The 23,553-nt window shown below is 38.8% G+C and overlaps 1 protein-coding gene across 2 annotated transcripts in view; it reads left to right on the plus strand.

Moving 5' to 3' along the window:
* Positions 1-2,099: 2,099 nt before the first annotated feature.
* The window catches only part of LOC124717340, a 29,659-nt gene continuing 8,205 nt past the window's right edge, over positions 2,100-23,553 (plus strand). The window contains exons 1-6 of one of the 2 annotated variants that reach the window (XM_047244170.1): positions 2,100-2,213; positions 2,302-2,507; positions 12,590-12,703; positions 14,288-14,375; positions 20,532-20,617; positions 23,223-23,385. In XM_047244170.1, coding sequence (XP_047100126.1) covers positions 2,183-2,213; positions 2,302-2,507; positions 12,590-12,703; positions 14,288-14,375; positions 20,532-20,617; positions 23,223-23,385 — 688 coding nt within the window. In that variant the 5' untranslated portion in view covers positions 2,100-2,182. The remainder of the gene's footprint in view (positions 2,214-2,301; positions 2,508-12,589; positions 12,704-14,287; positions 14,376-20,531; positions 20,618-23,222; positions 23,386-23,553) is intronic. The other variant, XM_047244171.1, reaches the window with a different exon arrangement.

Genomic DNA, 23,553 nt, shown 5'->3' on the forward strand with positions numbered 1-23,553 from the left:
ACATTGGCATTCTTTCATATGAAGTACTTCGAGTGAAAATAACAAAGGCAATAAGCACGATTTATTATCGGTGTAGTCAATGATTAAAAAAGACGGTATAGACTCTGTTAATTTTCATTTGTCTGATAGAAGAGATGACGTTTATCTTTTTATGTAGTACCGTCGACCTAGAAAGATGCACTCTTCCTACGCTCCATATTAAGAGGGCTGTAATAACTGTGATGATGATGATGATGATCATGATGATGAGGTCCCATACTCCGAGGAGCGTAGGGGGACGATGCGGGAGACCCGCACAGCCTACTAGGCAAGGTCCTAGCGGAGGTGGTTTTGTCATTGCCTTCCTGCGACCGTAATGGGGATGAATGATGATGATTAAGACGACACTACAACATCCATTTTCAAATAACTTCCGGGAATTCAGCCAGGTAACACTTTCAGCGACCGTCGACATTTCGGCGGGAGCACACCCCGCCATTTTCAAGGCAAACTGCAACGGACAGGCGGCGTACATGCAAATTTAAAACCTCAGTTCTCGGACTGAAGCAGGAAAGATAACACACACACTGAACACTAGTGCCGCCAAAGATGACCAAAGTCAGAGCTATCGATAGTGAGACTATGAATTCGCCGGTACCATTGACTCTGTCCCTCTGTTTTTTGACAAGGGAGAGAGCCGGATTCCAAACAGAGTTTAAACAGAAACCTCCATCCCTGTTAACGAGGTTGCTCGCTAATTTAATCTCCACTGCCTCCCTAATAACACTGTCCCAATAGCAGGACGTACATGCCAATATCTCAGTGTTATTATATAACATGGGGTGACCAGTATCCAATACTGTGCTTTTCTTAAAACATTAATGTAACTTTACACACAGTATGTTATATTTCAAGCTAAAATTTATGAAAAAGAATTACTTTATACATTATTTTAGTTTCGATGCTATAATCGATAATTACTACTGCTGAATGTACAGTTAAAATTATTTTTCTTACAAACATTTGAAATTACGAATTATTTGCACACTTAAAATTTCTTTTATTTATTACCCAATTCTGTACTATTTACTATGTTTATTTCTGGATTCATATATGAAATAATAATCGAAATTAATATTGTAAGGAAAACTAGTACGAATTCATTTGTTAAGAAAATAACAGGTGCGAACAATGTAATTTCGGCTTTGTTAATGTGAAAAATAAAAATACTGTATGATATACTAAAATGAGAGAAAATCAGTGGAAAATACGTTTACGTAAAAAATCCTGCAACAACAATATTCCAATTTATTTAGTTCAAAGCAACCGTGAGAACCTGATGTTGGATTTCCAGCTTCAAGAATCAGACCCCTAGACAAGGAGAACTGGGGACATCTCAACATGACAAGCTAAGTAAACTTGAAAGTTTATGGAAATCTTCACTCGTCTCATATCTTCATAAAAGACTTTGTTTATTAATTTCTTGTGCTGGGCATTGTTTAAAGTGGACAATAGATGGAAGAAGGAAGGAGGGTGGAGGTTACAACTTCAATAAAAGGAAATAATTATAATCAGCTATTTAGCACACCGAAGTGTTGGGTGTAATAAGTCTCTGTTAACATTTTCGCAGTTTAAATGATTGCAAGAAGATCTGTGGAAAAATAATTAACTATTATCTGTTTAAAAGACAATTTCATACAACACGTTACAATTAAACTAAACACAGAGCATTGAGTCACGTTTACACACAGAGACAATAAATATACATACAATTACCCAACGTCAGGGGGAATAGGAAGTTTTGTTACAATCTTAGTAACGTTATGTTTTTTTCGTGATCAGATTTTGATAAACTGAAAAATATACGGTACCCCAAGCCATTACCACGTTTCCTGCGAAAACCCCACGAAAAGTCTTCTACTAGTTTTGGAGATCAGCGTGTTCAAAGGCAAACAGACACGGCGGTTTTCCAGATTTATTAAGGGGCCACGGTAGTAGTTTTGACTGCGCACAATATGCGTGCCTGCACTGACGCATTCAGAGCGAAGCCGCAGTTTCCTTCCCGTTCCTTGACTCGGGTCGTTTTTAAAGGCTGGCCTCGCACAAGTGGAAGAGTCAGTGTAGAAGAGACAGAGGATCCCGCGAGGCGCCGCTGGGATCTACAAGGGGTCCAAATCTAAGTTTAAAACGACCAACCGCCACCATGAACGGCGTGTACGGTGACAAACCGAACGGTAAGTGAGATGGACAGCGATAATACTCAAGTACCAACGGCGGAACTAAGAGCTATGACAGGGGACACTTCAAATACTGTGAACACAGTCGATAATATTCCAGCAAAAGATGGAGACGTCAAGATGGAAAGCCCTGAGAAGATTTCACAGAAGCGATTGATGGGCGGCAGTGACAACGAGCAGCATAGCGGCAGGTTCTACAAAATGCTACGAGTGGATGCGGAGGGGTGGAGCGGGCGCCATTGTACAGTAACTCCCAGGCATCACAATGAGGCGGCAGCACATGCAGATACGGTAAGTGGCACAATTGCGCTATACCAAAACTACCGTACGATTCTTTTGATACATTACATAAATAGCGTAGTAAATGTCAGGATTACCATTACTAGCGCTGGCATCGTAAGGGAAAAAAGCCATAAATGAATGTGTCAGAGAGAAACAGCGAACCGGCGACATATCTTTGTTTTTTCTTTGTTTGTTCTACACATAATTAGAACCGCACATCGTTCGGTGTTAGTCCATTGTGTATTTTATATGCTTACAACATACAAGTTGCATTTTAAAAGTACTAAAAATTAGTTGATCGCGTAACTTCTGCGCTTTTATGTAACCAAAGCATTTATATCTGATGCAAGGACAGTGTACATGTACAAACAGAAAAATGTTTATAATTATACTTGTTTTTATTCAATAGAAATTTCTTCATCTTAGTCAAAGGCAATCGCTTCCTGTTATTGCTGATAAGTGTGAAACTTGTTTATGAATAATATGTTTCATATGATCCAGACAAAGTAGTCAAGAAACGTTTTATATGATTTTATTTTGCGTTCTTTTGCTAAATTTATCTTTTCTTTGAGGAAATTGCGTTTTCTAGAGTTGTACAGGGTGAGTCACTAACTATTGCCACCAAGAATAACTCCGAAAGTATGATAGGAGCTGAAAAGCTTGTGGGACAAAAGTTGCATCGGATAACGGGGGCCATAGTATGACGTTGGGTTTTTGCTGCTAGGTCGAGTTGCGTCAGAGATGTGAATGTCAAATTAATTTTTTTTAGTGGGATACTATAGTTTGGTATTTATTTTCTGATAGTGGCTATCGAGACGAATCCAATGATGTGTAAGAGTAAGGTCATTGACGGTCAACGAAGGTCACAAAGGTGGCATGAACGTCCATTTACAGAAGGTGTTCGAAGTGATGACCATTGGTATCAATGCAGTGCTGCAATCTTCTCGTGTATTGAGTGGTATTCCTTATCACTTCGGTACTTATCGAAGCACATGCCCTGACAATTCTCTCTCGTATATCCTGAAATACACTCCTGGAAATGGAAAAAAGAACACATTGACACCGGTGTGTCAGACCCACCGTACTTGCTCCGGACACTGCGAGAGGGCTGTACGAGCAATGATCACACGCACGGCACAGCGGACACACCAGGAACCGCGGTGTTGGCCGTCGAATGGCGCTAGCTGCGCAGCATTTGTGCACCGCCGCCGTCAGTGTCAGCTAGTTTGCCGTGGCATACGGAGCTCCATCGCAGTCTTTAACACTGGTAGCATGCCGCGACAGCGTGGACGTGAACCGTATGTGCAGTTGACGGACTTTGAGCGAGGGCGTATAGTGGGCATGCGGGAGGCCGGGTGGACGTACCGCCGAATTGCTCAACACGTGGGGCGTGAGGTCTCCACAGTACATCGATGTTGTCGCCAGTGGTCGGCGGAAGGTGCACGTGCCCGTCGACCTGGGACCGGACCGCAGCGACGCACGGATGCACGCCAAGGCCGTAGGATCCTACGCAGTGCCGTAGGGGACCGCACCGCCACTTCCCAGCAAATTAGGGACACTGTTGCTCCTGGGGTATCGGCGAGGACCATTCGCAACCGTCGCCATGAAGCTGGGCTAAGGTCCCGCACACCGTTAGGCCGTCTTCCGCTCACGCCCCAACATCGTGCAGCCCGCCTCCAGTGGTGTCGCGACAGGCGTGAATGGAGGGACGAATGGAGACGTGTCGTCTTCAGCGATGAGAGTCGCTTCTGCCTTGGTGCCAATGATGGTCGTATGCGTGTTTGGCGCCGTGCAGGTGAGCGCCACAATCAGGACTGCATACGACCGAGGCACACAGGGCCAACACCCGGCATCATGGTGAGGGGAGCGATCTCCTACACTGGCCGTACACCACTGGTGATCGTCGAGGGGACACTGAATAGTGCACGGTACATCCAAACCGTCATCGAACCCATCGTTCTACCATTCTTAGACCGGCAAGGGAACTTGCTGTTCCAACAGGACAATGCACGTCCGCATGTATCCCGTGCCACCCAACGTGCTCTAGAAGGTGTAAGTCAACTACCCTGGCCAGCAAGATCTCCGGATCTGTCCCCCATTGAGCATGTTTGGGACTGGATGAAGCGTCGTCTCACGCGGTCTGCACGTCCAGCACGAACGCTGGTCCAACTGAGGCGCCAGGTGGAAATGGCATGGCAAGCCGTTCCACAGGACTACATCCAGCATCTCTACGATCGTCTCCATGGGAGAATAGCAGCCTGCATTGCTGCGAAAGGTGGACATACACTGTACTAGTGCCGACATTGTGCATGCTCTGTTGCCTGTGTCTATGTGCCTGTGGTTCTGTCAGTGTGATCATGTGATGTATCTGACCCCAGGAATGTGTCAATAAAGTTTCCCCTTCCTGGGACAATGAATTCACGGTGTTATTATTTCAATTTCCAGGAGTGTAGTACATATTCGCCGAATACGGCGTATCAGTCTAATGTGCCATAGACATATAAACACCATTCGACGGTTTCGTAATACAACCGTAACAGGAACAGTAAGACTATTATCGTCGTATCAAGCAAATGTGAATTATGTATGCCTTCGAAGGAACAAGTCGATATGCTTCTCATTTACGGAAAATGCCAACGAAATTCAGTGAGAGCTAGAGACTTATACACTGAAAGATATCCTCAACTTACTCACCCTGCACGTCGTACATTTAAATATGTGTACGATAAGCTCAGAGCAACTGGATGTTTGACGCATCGGAAACATATTCGGCAATGGAAAGTTACTAACGAGGAAATGGAAATTGGTAGTCTTCCAACTGTACTTCGAGATCCTTGTGTTAGTTCGCATCAAATCGCAAGGCATGAGACAGAGTAGTGTTGTCCGTGTTCTGCATCACCATAAATATCATCCTTACCACATCAGTCTCCACCAGGAATTATCTGGTACGGACTGTATGCGTCGCACTGAGTCCTGCCGATGGGCTCAACTTCAGATTCAGAGGGATGGCACATTTATTAATTTCATTAATTTACTGACGAACCTACATTCACGAACCGTGGAAATGTTAATTTGCGTAACAAGCATTATTGGGCAACTGAAAATCCATGTTGGCTGCGGCAAGTTGCACACCAAAAACCGTGGTCGTTGTGTGTTATTGTGTGGGATTCTGGAGGACAGAATTATAGACCCCCATTCAATAGAAGGAAATCTTAATGGTAGGAAGTACACCTCATTCCTGCAAGAAACATTGTGTCTGTTATTGGAAGAAATACCTCTATGAACAAGGAACAGAATGTGCTATCAAAACGATGGGTGTCCGGCAAATTTTTCGCTGATGGCTAGCAATGAGTTGCAGAGACAATTCCCAAATCGTCGGATTGGACGTGGAGGAGATGTGTCGTGGTCAGCTCATTCGTCAGAGTTGAAGCCTCTGGATTTTTTCTTGTGGAGATTCGTAAAAGTCATCGTTTATAAAGACGTTCCTACTACAGACGAAGATATGCCGAAGAGAATTGTCAGAGCATGTGCTTCGATTAGTGCCAAAGTGATAAGGAATACCACTCAATCCGTGATAAGAAGATTGCAACACTGCATTGATACCAGTGGTCATCACTTCGAACACCTTCTGTAAATGGACGTCGATGCCACCTATGTGACCTTCCCTGACCTTCGTTGACCTTACTGTTACACGTCATTGGATTCATCTCGATAGCCGCTCTCAAAAAATAAGTACCAAACTATAGCATCCCATTTAAAAAAAATTGACCTTCATATCTCTGCAGTGACCTCAACTAGCGACAAAAACCCAACGTCATGTTATGGCCCCGTTCTCCCATGCAACTTCTGTCCCACAAACGTTTCGGCTCCTATCATACTTTCGGAGTTATTCTTGGTGGAAATAATGGAAATAGTTAGTGACTCTCCCTGTATAATAAATCTGTTTGTTTGTTTTTCATCTTTACTACAACAGCCCTCTTTTTTAGGTTACAGATCAATAATTTTCGAATAAAACCTGAGTCAAACACTGACAGTTTCAATTTTGCTATGATTATTGTTTATTTTTAAAAGTTTCATAGGTTACGTAGCCCTTTATATGTACTCACTCACTTTCTGGACGGTTCACCACATCCAGATTTTAGTAAGACACTGATTGCATAGACAGACAAAGCGATCGGAGGAGGTAGCGCCTGATATATATGCAACACACCTAACATACAGGAAATGCAGTTACAATCTTGCCTTACCGAAGCTCTACTCTTGCTTATGGCAGTCTACGGTAGAGAGCAGTAGTTTTACAACTCTAATACATGGTGATTCTGCGATGGTGTTAGCAACTTTCGGTATTGAAGGAGGATCGTAAGGGTATCAATTTGAGGCAAGAGACACTAATCGGGAAACGAACGGTTCGAAAGATATAAGCGATAATCGTTATAATACCTCTGTCGACTGAACACATGTACTAGTCCTGTTGTTGCCAAGATTGTAGAGTTCTGGTAGTACAGATGGGAACAAGAAAGAAAAGTCTGATAAATATAGACTTTAAAATACAGAACTTAAGAGCTATGGGCAATTGTTTTCTAGAAGATAAGTATTTAGAATTAGCGAAAACGAACAAGTGCTCATAGCACCTAAGATTTACAAATTAGAGCCCTTGTTTACTGAACTCTTTTCTTAATTTTGTCCATATTACCAAAGGGAATGAAGCAGAATTTGTCTTCTTCCGCTTTTACCGCCTCATTGGACTACTTGGTCATCTTCTTCAGTAGATTTTCTTTTCGAATTGCCCAATATCTTTTCATTAGTGCTGGCCTTTTTTGTCGTTTCTCCTCTGTAAATATCCTTTCATTGCTTATCGTTTTTGTTTATTTTTTATTTAAACCTAATTTTTATGGTTTTCATTTTTCTTAAAAATTTTCTGTATTGTTTCGCAAATCGTCCAGGATTAATACTAACTTTCTCATATGCTCCCAGATTTTCATTACTCATTCTACCTGTTCCTTCATCTTCCAAAGTTTCTCTAAATTTTTTCTTGGTAATCTGGTTTCTGATGTCGTCATAATGTGACCATACAGTGTCTGTAATGGGTTTCAGTTCACTGTACACCACTTCATTTTGCACTATCCGTCATTGTCTATCTTTTTGATATTCCTTAGTTATCCATGTTCTAGCTATTCTTCTCTTTGCTTTTAGGATTTTGTCGAAGCTGTTTTTCTGAATGACTTTGAAAAGCGTTTCACTTCCATGTATCAACTCTGGTTGAACTACCATCTTGTAATGTTTTAATTTAGCTTTGATTAATAGACTGTATGTTGATCATGTTAATTTTTGAGCTTTCTTTTTGTTAGTTCTGGTTGCCATGCTCGTTTCTCGTCCAAATTGTATGATTTATTTTCTCCTAGTTTTTACTATTTCCGCATTACTATTATTTACTCTTATGGGTAATTATTATTGGTACTGCCACCTTTATCTCAGTCTTTTTGAGTGGTTTCTGGAGTCCTTTTCCTGTACTATATTTTTTAGACTTGTTACTTGATTTCTCGCTTCTCAATGTTAATAGCTAGTAAAAATAAGTCATCTGCAAATCCCATATAGTTTATGTGATCTTTAAGCAGAAAATTATTTAAATGAAATTAAATTTTTTATTCATTGCGTTTCCGAATCGGACTAAGAGGTATAAAATAATTTTTCCTAGCTCCATACAGATTCCTTACCCCATACATGTAATTCTGAACGTTTGTAACTTACCTGTGTAAACACTTGTAAGATTTGTAACGAAAAACATGGATTGTATGCAGCAGACAATATTTAGGCGATGAACTGTTCATGCATCAGCTATATATTCCATGCGCTTCGCGCTCTTTATTATGGATCTTACAAGTACTTGTATTTTTTGGGGTCATCATACTTCTGGTTTCATGCTGCCTGCCACAAATTGCTGTGCTGTGCCAATCTTTTCATCTCAGATTGTCACTTGCAACCTACGTCTTCGATTATTTGCCAGACATATTCCAATTTCTGTCTCCCTCTACAGTTTTTACCATCTACAGCTTCCTCTGGTTCCATGGAAGTTATTTCGTGATATTTTAACAGATGTACTATCACCCTGTCCCTTCATCGTTTCAGTGTCTTCCATATATTCCTTGCCTTAGCGACTCTGCAGAGAACCTCCTCATTCGTTACCTCTGTGACCAACTCTGCGTGGTCTATCCATCGTCTACACACGTAACTTTTTTAACATTAGCCTGTAGCACCATATCTCAAATTCTTCGATTCTCTTCTGTTCAGATTTTCCCAAAGTCCGTATCTCACTACCGTACAACGCTGTGCTCCAAAAGTACTTTTTCAGAAATTTCTGTGTTTGATATTTGTAGACTTCTCTTGGCAAAGGACGTCCTTTTTGCCAGTGCCAGTCTGCTTTTTATATCCTCCACGCTCCATCCGTCGTGTGTTATTTTGGTGCCTAGCTGGCAGAAATCGTCGACTTCATCTACTTCGTGATCAGCTGTTATGATATTAAGTTCCTCTCTGTTCACATTTCTGCTACGTCTCATTACGTTCGTCTTTCTTCGATTTACTATAAATTGGTATTCTGTACTCATAAGACTATTCATTCCATTCAGCAGATCATGTAATCATTCTTCACATTCACTGAGAATAACAACGTAAATCTCATCATTGATATCCTTTCACCCTGAATTTTGATTCCACTCTTGAAACTTTTTTCTATTCCCATCATTGCTTCTTCCATATATAGACTGAAGAGTAGGGGTGAAAGGTTACATCACTGTCTTACACCTTTTTTAATTGGAGCACTTCGTTCTTGATCTTTTAATCTTATTGTTCCCTCTTTGTTCTTGCACATATTGTATATGACCCTTCTTTCCCTGTAGTTTACTCCTATATTTCTTAAGATTTCGAACATCTTGTACCATTTTACATAGTCGAACGCTATTTCCAGATCGATAAATCCTACGAACGTGTCTTGGTTTTTCTTCAGTCTTGCTTCCATTATCAACCGCAACCTCAGAACTGCCTCTCTTGGCCTTTACCTTTTCTGAAGCCACCTAATAGATTCTCAGATTCTTTTCCATTCCTCTGTGTGTTATCCTTCTCAGCGACTTGGATGCATGAGCTGTTAAGCTGACTGTACGATAATTCTTGCACTTGTCTGTTCTTGCTATCATCGGAATTGTGTGGATGACGTTTTTTCGAAAGTCTGTTGGTATATCCCCAGTCTCAAAAATTCTATACCTAAACATGAAGAGTCGTTTAGTTACCACTTGCTGCAATGATTTAGGAAATTATTATGGAATTTTATCTTTTCTTCTGTCTCATTCAATCTTAAGTCATCCAAAGCTCTTTTAAATTCTGACTGTAATACTGGATCCCCTCTCTATTTCCTATCGATTCCTGTATCTTGTTGAATCATGTCATGAGACAAGTCTCGTCCTCATAGAGGCTTTCCACCTAGTTCTCTCTCCCCTCAGAATTAAGCAATGCTATTGACATCGCGCTTTTTCTTCTCCGGCTATTGTTTTTAATTTCAGCAGAGATTGTTCTGATTTTTCTGGTTGCTGAGTCAGTCCTTCAGATAATCATTTCTTTTTCGATTTGTTCATATTTTTCATGTAGAGCTTACGCCTTAGTTTTCCCGCACTTCCCGTTTATTTCGTTTCTAAGTAACTTGTATTTCCGGTTTCCTGAATTTCTCTGAATGTTATTGTACTTCCTTCTTTTGTCGATCAACTGAAGTTTTTCTTCTGTTACTCATGGTATCTTTGCAGTTACCTTCTTTGCACATATGTCTTTTTTTTCTACTTCTGTGACTGCCCTTTTTAAAGTTGTCCATTCGTCTTCAAGTGAACTACTTAATGAGCTATTTGGTATCGAAGTATCTACTGCTTCAGCGTATCTCATCATTCTGTAGCACTTCCATGTCCCACCTTTTGTGCACGATGTTTCCTTCTCGCTAGACTCTTAAACCTCAGTCTGCACTTGATCGTTACCAAATTGTTATCTAAACGTATCAGCTCTTGGGTACACCTTACAGTCCAGTTTCTGATTTCGGAATCTCTGTCTGACCATGATGTAATCTAACTGGAAATCATATTGCAGTAAATTCTGCCATGGTAGAGGCTATGGCAGCAGAGCTGCCATTAAAGATTAGATAAAAGGAAATTTCTGTTAGTTTTTTCTGTGGCCTTTAGTCCAAAGACTAGTTTGATGCTACTCTCGACACTAGATTATCCTGTGCGAGTCTCGTCATCTCTGTGTAATTACTGCAGCCTACATCCGTTTGAAGCTTCTTACTCTATACTCCCTTTTGTCTCCCTATGCAGTTTTTGCTCTCATAGCCCTCTCTCCCCTCCATTACCAAACTGACGATTTCGTGATGCCTCAGAATGTTTACTATTTTCCAACGTCTCATTTTAGACCAGTTGTAATATATACTCCTTTTTCTCCAATCTCATTCACTATCTCTTCATTTTTTATCTAATGTAACCATTTCCAGCAATCTCCTGTAGGATCATATTTCGAACTCTTCTACTCTCTTTTTGTGTGATGTGCTTATTATCCAAGTTCTGTCAGTGAAAGAATACACTCTAGACGCATATTTTTTACAATTACTTTCATACAGTACTAGATGTTAATAAATTTTAATTTTTACATATTTTTTTTCTTGCTATTGGCACTTTGGTTATCATCGATTATTTTGCTGCCCAATTAGCAAGAGCTCATCTGTTACTTTTAGTGCCCCATTTCCTAATCCGAATCCATTCCAGTATCTTTGTTTTACTTATTTTAATAGTCATTTTATAACTTCTTCACAACCCACTATCCATACCATTCAACTGCCTCCCAAGTGTCATCCCGTCTGTGACAGAGAAATAGTAAACAAAAATTTTGGGTCCAGAAGTGCATGAGATGCAAAAAATATTACTGTGTATCCAATGCAGTAATAAATGGAGCTGACATAACAGGAGTGTATATCAGGGTGAAATTATGCCTGTGGCCAGGAGGAAAATTGCTTGTGATGACAATTTTCAAATGCCAAAATATATTTATAAGCAGGTCACCATTTACCAGTATCTGAATAAATATCCAATACTGATGGGCAGGTTCTTGTGAGAGTAGGGTATGACCCATGCCCAGATCGGAAAAACAGGCTGGGTTAATGAACATTGATGTGGAACACTGGCTATAGTGAGTGGCTCTAGGCTTTTTTTCTCGCTTGTTTAGTAAGTGGTGAGCTGGTCACCAATATAAGCCTCAGAAAATATGATACATTAACAGTTTACATACGGTAACATACACAACAAAATTTCTACAATTCACATATAGATGGCATGCAGGATCTCCCCTCTCTCATCTTAACTGACAACTTTGACAACAGGCCTGTCATGTGGTAACAAAGTTACAATGAAATGAGATAATATGCCAAATCATAAAATCAGTATTGTCTCTACAATTGTATGAACACTATGAAAGAGAGAGAGTGAACGATACTTTCTTATTAACAGTGAATCTGTAAGTTTCTCCACTTTTAGAAAACACTGAGCTACTTGAAACCTGTGTATTCATTTGCCAAACGGTAGACAAATTTACCATTGTTAAAACAACCCACTGTGACCCTCCCAAAACTTTCAGCAATATTATGACTACTTTACCGAGAAATTTTTTTCACTAACCCAAGGTCCATGTAGTCATATTATGAGTAAATTTGTCATTGAACAAACGATCTGTCAGGCATTGTATTTCAATGGGAAGATTAACAAGCTGTGTACTGTACTCGTTTCTGTTTCAAAGATAACTAGATCGAGGTGCAGGTAGTTCTTGTTTCTATTGTTCTGCCTACATGAAAGTGTCAGAGTACTTGCATTCACACGTGTTGCAACTCTCATCTAGAGAAATTCAAGTAATAGATCGATAACAATACAGAAGTTACATGATCAGTCATCTAGCTGAAGGTACTGAGCATATGGACTGGAATCAATGTTGCCAATCAAGTCTCATAACTGTTTGACCATTAGTTTCTTAATATGCTTCAAACTTCCATATGTAATGTGACCATCGTCCCATTGTTACAGAGCATCGTCCCAGTTATAAAACCAAACACTGTCGCTGAGATGGTTCTTATGCACCAATGCTGCTGTGGGTGCACCCTCAGAATGTGCACGATTATCATTGCCATCTTGTTTGTGGTGAGTACACAAGGAAAAAATGACAGTAATTAAGGTATTGCAGCTTCCTTGCAGTGATTTCACCTGGGTGCTGTACCTCAATAATGAATGTACTCTAGTTGCACCTAATATTCTCTGGTTTTCAAGCCATCAGTCTTTCCACTGGTTTCATGCTGTTCCATCTTTTCCTATCTTGTACTAACCTTTTCATCCCTACGTAGTTACTACACCTAACCTGCTCTATGAGCTATTTTGCATGGTATATCCATTGTTTACATACCTACTATTTATCCCTCTGCTGCTCCCGTCACCATGTTAACTATAACTGGATGCTGTAGCAAGTGTTAGGTTCTTCTGTTTAGTTTTTCTGTAGAATTTTTTACTCACCCTATTCTTAGACATGTTTCTCAACCTATTCTTTTTTGTACCTGTTTATTTTGAACTTTGTGTGCCAGCCAGATTTGTGACAAGCATGGATAGCTTTCTATTTCAGAAGCTTGCAGTATCCCATTCTTGTTCTTCTTAATTGATAATGGTCCACATTTTACCTCTATGTGATTCCATATTCAAGATATCCACTTCAAGGAAAATGTTTCTGGTTCCAGATCTGATTCTTTTATTCCAGATATAAACTCCTGGGAAATATTTTTAGTTCCATACAAGTTTCTTTTATTGAAGTAAGCTCTTCTTACTTCATTCAGCTAGTCTAGGAGAAGTCTGTCCCTTCTTCCACCACTCTGTCATCCACTACTTGGGGTTAAGAAAGTCTCTATTCTGCATTGTACTCAACACTTATGCCTGTGCTTTGCTCGGCCATTTATTTCTTAATTCGCTTCAAAATATAAGAACTAAATCGAGTTCTGTGGTTTTATAATGCGACCAACTACATTGTAGAAACATTCATGATGAAGGGAAAGAGCGATCTAGGGAATGTTGACTTTAATTCTCTTTAAGACTTCTGCAGATCTACAGCACAATGTCAACAGTCTCATCAGATGGCAGTGTACATATGAAGTCTCGACCTGCTGGAGAGTCACATTAAGGTGATTGTTTCTGAATATGATGGTCTGAGACCAGCTGGAAAATATTTCTGGTTTGACACAATAGTGTTTCTTAGTAAGTTATATAAGGAATTCCAGAATGAAAGTTTCACTGTTAAGTGGTGTGTGCGCTGATATGAAAGTTCCTGGCAGATTAAAACCGTGTGCCTGATCGACATTCGAACTCGGAACCTATTGCCCTTTGCAGGCAAGTGCTCTGTGATATAAAGAGTTATATACTTCAGCTCGTACTCATTTCTGAGTGCTACAGTTTGTCACATACAAGAAGCCTGGAATCATATTATTGGCCAGTTACTTGTCTCCTCCTTAATTTGTTTTACTGCAGAAGCTCATAGGCAAAGTGCTGAATGTCTGAGGTGAGTGCATATCCACATATACGTTTACAAAGCATCTTAACTTTTCTGCATGAGACTTTGAAGATATTAAACAACAAGATCGTTATTACTAAGAAGCCAGACTCTATGTTTTAATAAAATATATCATTACAATATATCAAACATAACCTGGAACCAATTGAATACAAAAGAATATTTTTACATTGCAGAGTTTAAGCTTTGTGCAGATAGGAACATCAATGTACTATTTGCTCACCTATCAGGACATCTATGATGACGTGAATAGAGGAGAGTTGGGTGAGTATCTGCATTTAACACATTTTTGTCGTGGACAAAAATTTTATTCTAAAACAAATGAAAATATACTCAATGTGTTTCTTATCTAACAACCTAACTATATCGAGTATATAAAACTTAAATCTAACTAAAAATTACTTGTTCTAGCAATTGAAAAAATGACAGTTGTGCAGTCGTAATGATCTTGTCAGGTAAGGCTACAGAGGGTGTGGTTAAGACTGCACAACTTTTAAATTTTAACAGTGATCACAAACATAACGTTCTGAGTCTGCATAATCAGGGCACATCTCATGGCGCCTTCGCTGACAGTGTCCACACTACACCCCATTATCTGTAAAGCTCTCATTGCAATTGGCAGAAAAGGTTGCTTCTTACTCTTTTCTTTCTTTCTTCATGTCGTAGACGTTGTTTTATTTTGATTTGCTAGATTTTGAGCTCGTTTTGTCTCCTATTTCACGCTTTATTTTCATAAACTTGGCTTTAAGCTTCTTATTGCCTCTTTCTTTTCTGCCTTTTTTCTTTTCTCATAGTTCGTTTTTGATTTTTTCTCTTCCAGAATAATTTAAATGGAGAACTTGATAGTATTTCAGATTCTTTGCAACTGAATTATCTTTTTCAACTCTGAACTTCGGCAAGGGGTGATTATCAAGAAACAGAGAGATTATTTTCTTTTTTGTTGTTGTCTTTAATCTCAGAAGACACACCTGAACAAACATATTTCACTTTCTGAATTTGGATCGATGTAAGTGTTTGCTGATATCATTTCCGGATATACCTTGTTCTCTTTATTTGCTTACTTATTTACCTTGACCAAGTGAGGGCCATCAGCGTCTTTCTTTCATTTAACCAGGAACAACAGATACAAAAACATAACATTAATTATAATAATAATTTGCATTAATAATAATAATAATAAATGGCAATAATAATAATAAAATTAAGAACAAGAATAAAGGGCATTACGAATGATGTAGATTAGTTTAGCACATTTGAAGCTGTGTTTAGTATTATCAGAAATGGAAGGGACAAAGAAAGATGAGAACATTGAAATGAAAGTGATAATGCCCGTTAAGAAAGAACAAAGTTGTCAACTAGGGGGAGAGCAGAATGGTGCTGGAGGGTTGCCGATAGTGAGCTGCAGACAAGTTTATGAAGGAGATGCCTACTGTGATACGTAGATAGACCTTAAGCTCCCTTGTCCGAAAGGAATTAAATATTTTTGATATTTTAAGGAAGATTTTCTCAAAGATGAGTTTCTGAAACAGAAAATGATTTAGAGAACGTGGCAGTCTTACACAGTGGTACAGTAACGACTTCGCTGAGAACGAACATTTCTCCTGCGCTGCTCATGTATGAGCATGAGAGAGTTGAAGATAAGGAATAGAGAGAAAGCGCAATGATTGAGAAGACGATAGAACAAACATAGGTTAAGATAATCTCTAACTTATTGGTAGTTAGCGGTAATAATTGTTCATAGGCAGGAGTGATGTGGTCAAAATAGAGGATGTCACGTATTTATAGTACACAAACATTCATTTGCAGTACCGGCTAGGATGAGTTCTCTATGCAGTTGCTTGTAGTATATGGTCACCGTAATCAAATATGGGCGATATTAATGTCTCCATGAGTTTTTTTTAAGCTCGAGAGGAAATACTTTTTTAAGTTTCTGTACTTAATAAAGTGACACTGATATCTTTTTATAAATTGCAGTTGTGCGTTCTGCCGAGTCTAAGTGATGGTCCACAATTATCCCCATGTCCTTTGCACTAGAAGAATATATTATTTATGTGCCGTTTAGGATTAAGGTTGGAACAGGTTCTCTAAACTGAGATAGTACTAGCAACCAGGTTCGTTAGTATAGTGGAATATATTATGAAGCACTATTTGCAGGTTGCCTATCTAACGGATTTCAGGGGCAACAGCAAATTGATTTTCAATATTTAGCGTAATTATGTATTGAATTTAAAAAATTAAAATGCTATCAAAATCCACTCACTAAGAGGTATAATCTGTTGTTAAAAGCTTAACACAATAAGACAAGTACCACAGTTAGAAATTGTGTTTATCTAGAGGCAACGTAAAATACCCTGATTTCATTTATCCAGTATTTGAGAATGACATACTTAGCGGCTTTCAACAAACTTCACACATATTTTCAAACTTTACTAAATATTTTCTTTCTGATACCCCCACAAAATGATGAAAGCAAAAAATGTTTATGATTTACTACATAAAACTTCAGCACCAGATATGACGTTTTAATCAATTATTTCTTTTCTATTAACTCTATTCACAGTACGCTTTGCAGCCTGTGCATACATATCGCTGAATGTAACTGCAATATCATATCAGAGACAACACAAATTTCCGGAGATACGACATAATAAACATTGAGATGTGTGAAAAATTTGCTTTTGTTTAAAATGGAGAGTAGATTGCTCTGATTATAGTCACACAATCTTTCATAAGGAAAGCACTCAGCAACTTCCAACAAATCTTAAGCATAATTTCAAACCTTGTCTAAACATTTTCTCGCTTACATGCTTAAAATAAAATATTTAACGCACTAACTCATCTGCAAGTTGATCAGAAGTTTCAAGCTGTTTTATATATGAGAGTTCGACTCGCACCGCAGACTCTAGTCCTAGGGACCCAAGCGTAATTTTTGTTGTGTATTACAGAGTATGTTGGCAATAGTTTATTGAAACTTAGTGTGTATTAGGCTGGTAACACTGCCTACACGTATGCGATATTAAGTCAAACATTTGCATTGTTGTTGCGGTAGTGACAAGCTATAAAGTTTGTTGAACGTCCGTGGGGTCTTGATTACCCTAGTGTGCTTTCCGTGTAGCTCATTTTGCAGGTTGAAAATAATAACCTGGTAAGTATACAATACTGAAATATGTATTGTGTGTGACCTATAACTGTTTCCGCTCAGTGTAGCCCTATATTATTTTATTTATCAGTGACAATGGGCAAACAACTCTTAACAGTTGAAGATATAAACGCGTATAATGCACTTATGGACTTGTTGGAGCAGGAAGAAGATACATTTGGAGGCCTAGATTCTGATGAAGATCGTAATTTTTTCGAAATACAGGAACCATCAAGTACGGAAGAGAGTGGAGAAGACGATGGTCTTACACATGGTAGTTCTTCCAACGCCAACATCCTTCTAGAATGGCTATAAGTGGTCTTCAACTACACCATCTAAGAGAGGAAGAACTAAATCCAGAAATTTAGTTCCTCTCCTCCCAGGACCAAAGGGTCAAACAAGGTCCACTTTTAGTCCAATTGATGCATGGCAGTTATTAGTGACAGATGAAATGCTGTACATGTTTGTCACTTACACGAGCGACAAAATTACTCGCAACTGTTCTTCAATCGGAATCGCGGAAAGTTACCATAAGACTACAAATATCGTAGAGCTGCCATTGGACTCTTGCATTTCTGCAACGTAAAGAAGGCTGCTCACAAAAATTTAGATTTTTGGTCCGCTAAATTTGTAGTTCTCCTGTTTCGCGGTACAATGTCACAAAGGGGATTTCAGTTTTTGAGTTGTCTAAAATTTGATGACTAAGAAGCAACCCGCTTGCAAAGGAAACAAGAAGACAAATTTTCACCCATTCAGTACATCTGGACTATATTTATTGATAACTGCAAGTCCCTATACACCCCTTTCGATTACTGCACAACAGACTAGCATCTAATGGGCTTCCATGGCAGATGCCCATTCAGAATATACATGCCTTCAAAACCGGACAAATATGGAATTAAGATTTTGATGTTTAATGATTGCAAGACGTAGTACATGCTAGACGCAATTCCGTACATTGGCAAGGTAGTAACAGAAAGAAACGAATCTGTCCCACTTATTGTCAGAACCTGTTCATGGTGCTAATGGTAGACAGCAAGAGTACAACTTTATTCTTCTTTGGGACATATGACAGTAGCGTCTTATTCACATCAAAGGCAAACCTTGTTTTTGCGATATTCTGAGAACGTGAAAATGATTGTGGTATTTCAGGTTTATTTTTTCTTACAGTTCCCAACATTGTCAAACCAAAGTTTTCAATTATTGTCTGATAAAGAGGAACTGACGAAAACCAGTTGTCAATGGACAGGATTGTAAAAGGGCTGTCTGTGAAGAACATAAAACCCTAATTTGTACTGAGTGTGCTCACTGACAATACAAATGGTGACTCGATTCTGATATACATTAGTTTCATTTTTCTTGTGTGTTTTTGCGCAAATATGATATAATAGTAATTTTGTAAACACCCTATCCTAAAATATCGGGCAAAATTCAAATACGCCACTATTTTATATTACATTATATTACTTTATACATTCTAGCTCAGACTCATGTTGATTTTATACATTAATAAAGAATATATATAAAAATTCATTTTCAGTATAGTGTTGAAGTGTAACTTATACCAAATTTTTTAAATGCCGTATATTACTCGTTGTAACAACTAAATAAACTCAAGTAAGACATTGTGTTGCATTATACACGTTCAGATGTGGGAAAGTTAAACATAAAGAAATACAAAATATTATTTATTAATAATACTACGCACATTTTATATATACCATGTGTTACTTATTGTTCTAATAATAAAAAAAATCACTACAGTTATTTACTATGCTCCATAGACATAAGACAGTCCAATGTATATATTAATGAGCTTCGAAAACATCATATATGATAACATTGTATTGGGGTCCAGTGGACCCCAGTGTGAGGTGTAACGTAATTCAGATCAACTGTGCGGGGCGAGGGTTAAAGAATCATGATTTTACTGGCACAGTTTAAACCGAAAGTCTTCAGCATTTTAGTAGAACGAGCGGATACTGCGAGGTGTGTAAGATAATTAATGACTCTGATTTTTTTATCTACCAAAGCTTTTTATTTTTTTGAAACAACAATATTGTGAAACTACTGGGAACAATTTTGCCTCCTTCGAATAAGTTCCCTTCGACAACTATAAACCGGTGGAGTCATTGTTGCCACACTTGGTAGCAGCGTTTCAACTGATAGGGCCTTTAACATGTCAGTCACATTCTTTTAAATGTTCTCCAGAGTTCCAAAATGACATTGTTTTAAGACATTTGCCGGCCGGTGTGTCCGAGCGGTTCTAAGCACTTCAGTCTGGAACCACGCGACCGCTACGGTCGCAGGTTCGAATCCTGCCTCGGGGCCGGCCGGAGTGGCCGAGCGGTTCTAGGCGCTACAGTCGGGAGCCGCGCGACCGCTACGGTCGCAGGTTCGAATCCTGCCTCGGGCATGGATGTGTGTGATGTCCTTAGTTAGGTTTAAGTAGTTCTAAGTTCTAGGGGACTGATGACCTCAGATGTTAAGTCCCATAGTGCTCAGAGCCATTTGAACCATTTGAATTTGCTTTTAAGACATTTCTCAATTTCTGTGAAAGAAAAAGTCATAAGGACTCAGATCATCTGAATAAGGGGCTGTGGATCAACAGGAGGTCAAAAATTCCGTCATGAATGTGGTCATATGACATGGGGCGTTGTCATGATGCAACATCCACTTATCTGCAGTGTCCGGTCTCATTCGATTCATCCTTCCCGTGAGCCTTTCAAGTTCGTCTTTGTAAAAACTTACTTGACAGTTTGTCCTTGAGGAAGAGCACGCACAAGTTCGACGTTTTCGTCGGTTTTTGGAAGTTGAAGGTCTCCCTGAGTGAGGTTCATCTTCAACGTATTCTCGGCCTCCCAAAAATAATTTGTACCACCGAAAATCTTTTGCTCTTGGTAAGGAATGTTCGCCATACGCCTGTTTCAACTTTTCAAAGGTCACGCTCGCGGGTTCCACAAGTTTTACACACAATTTGATGACATAAGGTTGCTCTATATTCCGCTGTTCCATTTTCGTAGCACGCACCAAAAAAGCATCTTCACTGATAATGCTCTGAAAAATCACATGGTGGCAGTACGGAGCTGAACGGAGCATCTGGAACGGATGGGCACGCCGATCTACACAAGCAGAGAAACACAGTGTTGCCAGATCGCTCACAGTGTTGTCAGTCTCACATCTGATACAATTATATATTTTCATGTGATTCCTTATTGTCTTTTTTGTTACTTATTAGTTATCAAAAAGCCAACTAATACTTTTTCTTATTTCTGTTTCAGTTATTAAGACACTCCTGACAGAAGTCCTTGTGTATTCCGCTATGCAGGCTATCTGTAGTGTACTTCTCCTTTATGGAGCAATTAAGGTAAAGTGTGTAACTAAAGAATTACACTATAATCACCAGGAACTGAACAAAATTTAGCTTTTTAGAACTAGTTTTCTAGTCCTGCTGATATTAATGAAATTCTGAGGCTGTATATCTCTATATCATTGTCACTGCTCTATGTACATTCGTATACGGCTATACTATTTCCGGCCCAATGATCTATGATTTGTGATTCTTATTTCCAGTTACCAGTTACTTATGACTTCCTTTGGCTGCCCCTCACCATCTCCCCATCTTCCTAGGCCAAGTGCCATACGTACAAATGACGGGCTGTTATCCTATAGGATGGGAGAACGATAAGAGGCTTGATTTATGACTCTCTTCTTTATCGTTGAAATAATGAAGAGTATTTATTACCCTGTATTGTGGGCCCAAGATGACTAGCACTATGACGTCAGAGTCCAAGATATTCCTCTTATACTAGGTATAAAATGGTAGAAAATTAAAAAAAGTATATATATATATATATATATATATATATATATATATATATATATAAACTGAACAAATACAGCTGGTTTAAACATTAAATAAAGAATCCCTGCACCTCTCCTTCATTTACATGAAAACATAACTGACATCTGCTGTAAGAGATAAAAAACACACACACACACGCGCGCACCTTCCCCCCCGCCTCCCCCCGCCATATATATATATATATATATATATATATATATATGGCGGGGGGGAAGGTGCGCGCGCGCGTGTGTGTGTGTGTGTGTGTTTTTTATCTCTTACAGCAGATGTCAGCTATGTTTTCATGTAAATGAAGGATATATATATATATATATATATATATATATATATATATATATATATATATATATATCCTTCATTTACATGGCGGGGGGAGGCGGGGGGGAAGGTGCGCGCGCGCGTGTGTGTGTGTGTGTGTGTTTTTTATCTCTTACAGCAGATGTCAGCTATGTTTTCATGTAAATGAAGGAGAGGTGCAGGGATTCTTTATTTAATGTTTAAACCAGCTGTATTTGTTCAGTTTTCAACTGACGCTCTTACTACGTAACACTCTCAGTTTGTAGATGGTGGGTTCATTTTTTAAACACAACATACTCTTGTTGCATTACAATTACACTGTATATGTTATGGATTCATTTTTTAAAATAAAGTACATTCGTAAGTCATAACAATTTCACAGTGTAGGCGATGGGTTCATTTTTTAAGCAATATACGCTCTTTCTATGTAACAAACAAAATGCTATCTTGCTATGTAACAATTACACTATGTGTCTACAAGGCTCATTTTTTAAACAAAGTACACTCATAGACCCCCTGATTCTATGTTTGACAATTACAGTAGCCCACAGACATGTGTATAGCAGTATTTTAGAGTTATAGTTAATCATCACTGAAGGAGAGATGTTTTATTTAAGAAAATGTACAGTAGAAGGTGGGTTGATCGTGGAATTCGTCACTGGCCTTGCGAGGAAATGCACAGGTCAGCATTGCAGTGATCTGGTCGTTACAGGTGCTGCAATGCAGTTACTTTTAGAGTACTGTTGTGTGGTAAGGAATCCTTACGAGATGAGATTGATGATTTGTTAGAGAATGACACAACCGATTTTCCTTCCCATCCTTACACAATCTGTGCTTGTGCCCCCTCTAATGTTTACTATAATTAATGTTTTGTGCTCCATAAGGCTTTTCCCAGTTAATGCTATTGTCTATACGAAAACTATATCGAAAATCGGGTGTGTAGCTCCAACATGGTACCTTATGGTGTGTGGTGGAGAGTAGTTCTGCTACCTATATCATATAATCTATTATTGTTACATTTGCGAAAGCCAGGTGGGAATACTGACTCTCAATAACACACACACACATCCAGTGCATGCACATGTGGTTGGTGAGCTTCTTACAGTCGCTGTCAGTTAAGTTTTGATGTAAATAAAAAGTTATGATTCCTTTTTAACAACGTTTAACTTTATAATGTTCAGGTAATTTTATAAAATGTTACAGCAGTTGTTTTAAGAAAACACTTTGTTTTTTTTTGCATTTCCCATCATTTTATGTTTACAATAAATTGGCTATCTTGGACGGCTACATCGTAGTGGCAGCCATCTTGTGTCCGCCATATTGGTAATAAATTTTCACAACTGTCTCAGTGATAAGGATAATAATGACAGGCAACAGTGGCAACCATCTTGGAGTGCCTTATTTGGTCATAAATTATTCAAGGTAATAAATTATCCTAATTGTGTGATAAATTATCCTAATTAAGTGCGTGTTGAAGATGAAGATCTAAACCACAACCAATAGGATAATAGTCCACCAGAGGAGAGGGGAATAGAGATAAAAGGGTTATAACTCGTTGGTAAGTGGGGGTAAGGATTACACGCCTAAAATCACTCAGCCAGCATCGGCATAGGCCCCATACTTACAGTTCTGATTTTGCTAAGAAATATATTTTATCAGTTTTGTTGAAACGATTCTTTTTGTATCAGTGTATGTTGGAAAAGTTTCTTTTCAGGATAACAAAAAAATAGTGCTTCAAACATAGCATGTATACATGTATTAAAGAGGCAAATCTGTCCCAGTAACGTCAGTTTCTTCTTTTATATTCCAGGAAAAGTCTGGCATGGTTCTTCCGTGGATCGCTACGGAAATCCTGGTGACCATAGTAATGGCTGTAATAGGCGTTATCGTATACACTGGTGGTTTTTCGGATAGTGCAATCGCTGTTGTTGACCTTAAAGTACGAGTATTTGTTTGTATCATCATCTATGTGTGTAAGTATACAATTTTGACACAGACTGGGACAAAATCCGCTCAACAGCCACTACGATTATGCAGTTCCTTTTTCATTATTTCTTAAGGTACTAGAAATTTCCCGTTAAGTCACTTTCACAAAACTTATAAAACTGATTCAATCTTGCTACTGAACGCATTTGATTTCC

Source organism: Schistocerca piceifrons, chromosome 9, assembly GCF_021461385.2.
Source record: "Schistocerca piceifrons isolate TAMUIC-IGC-003096 chromosome 9, iqSchPice1.1, whole genome shotgun sequence".
Taxonomy (NCBI): Eukaryota; Metazoa; Arthropoda; class Insecta; order Orthoptera; family Acrididae; genus Schistocerca; species Schistocerca piceifrons.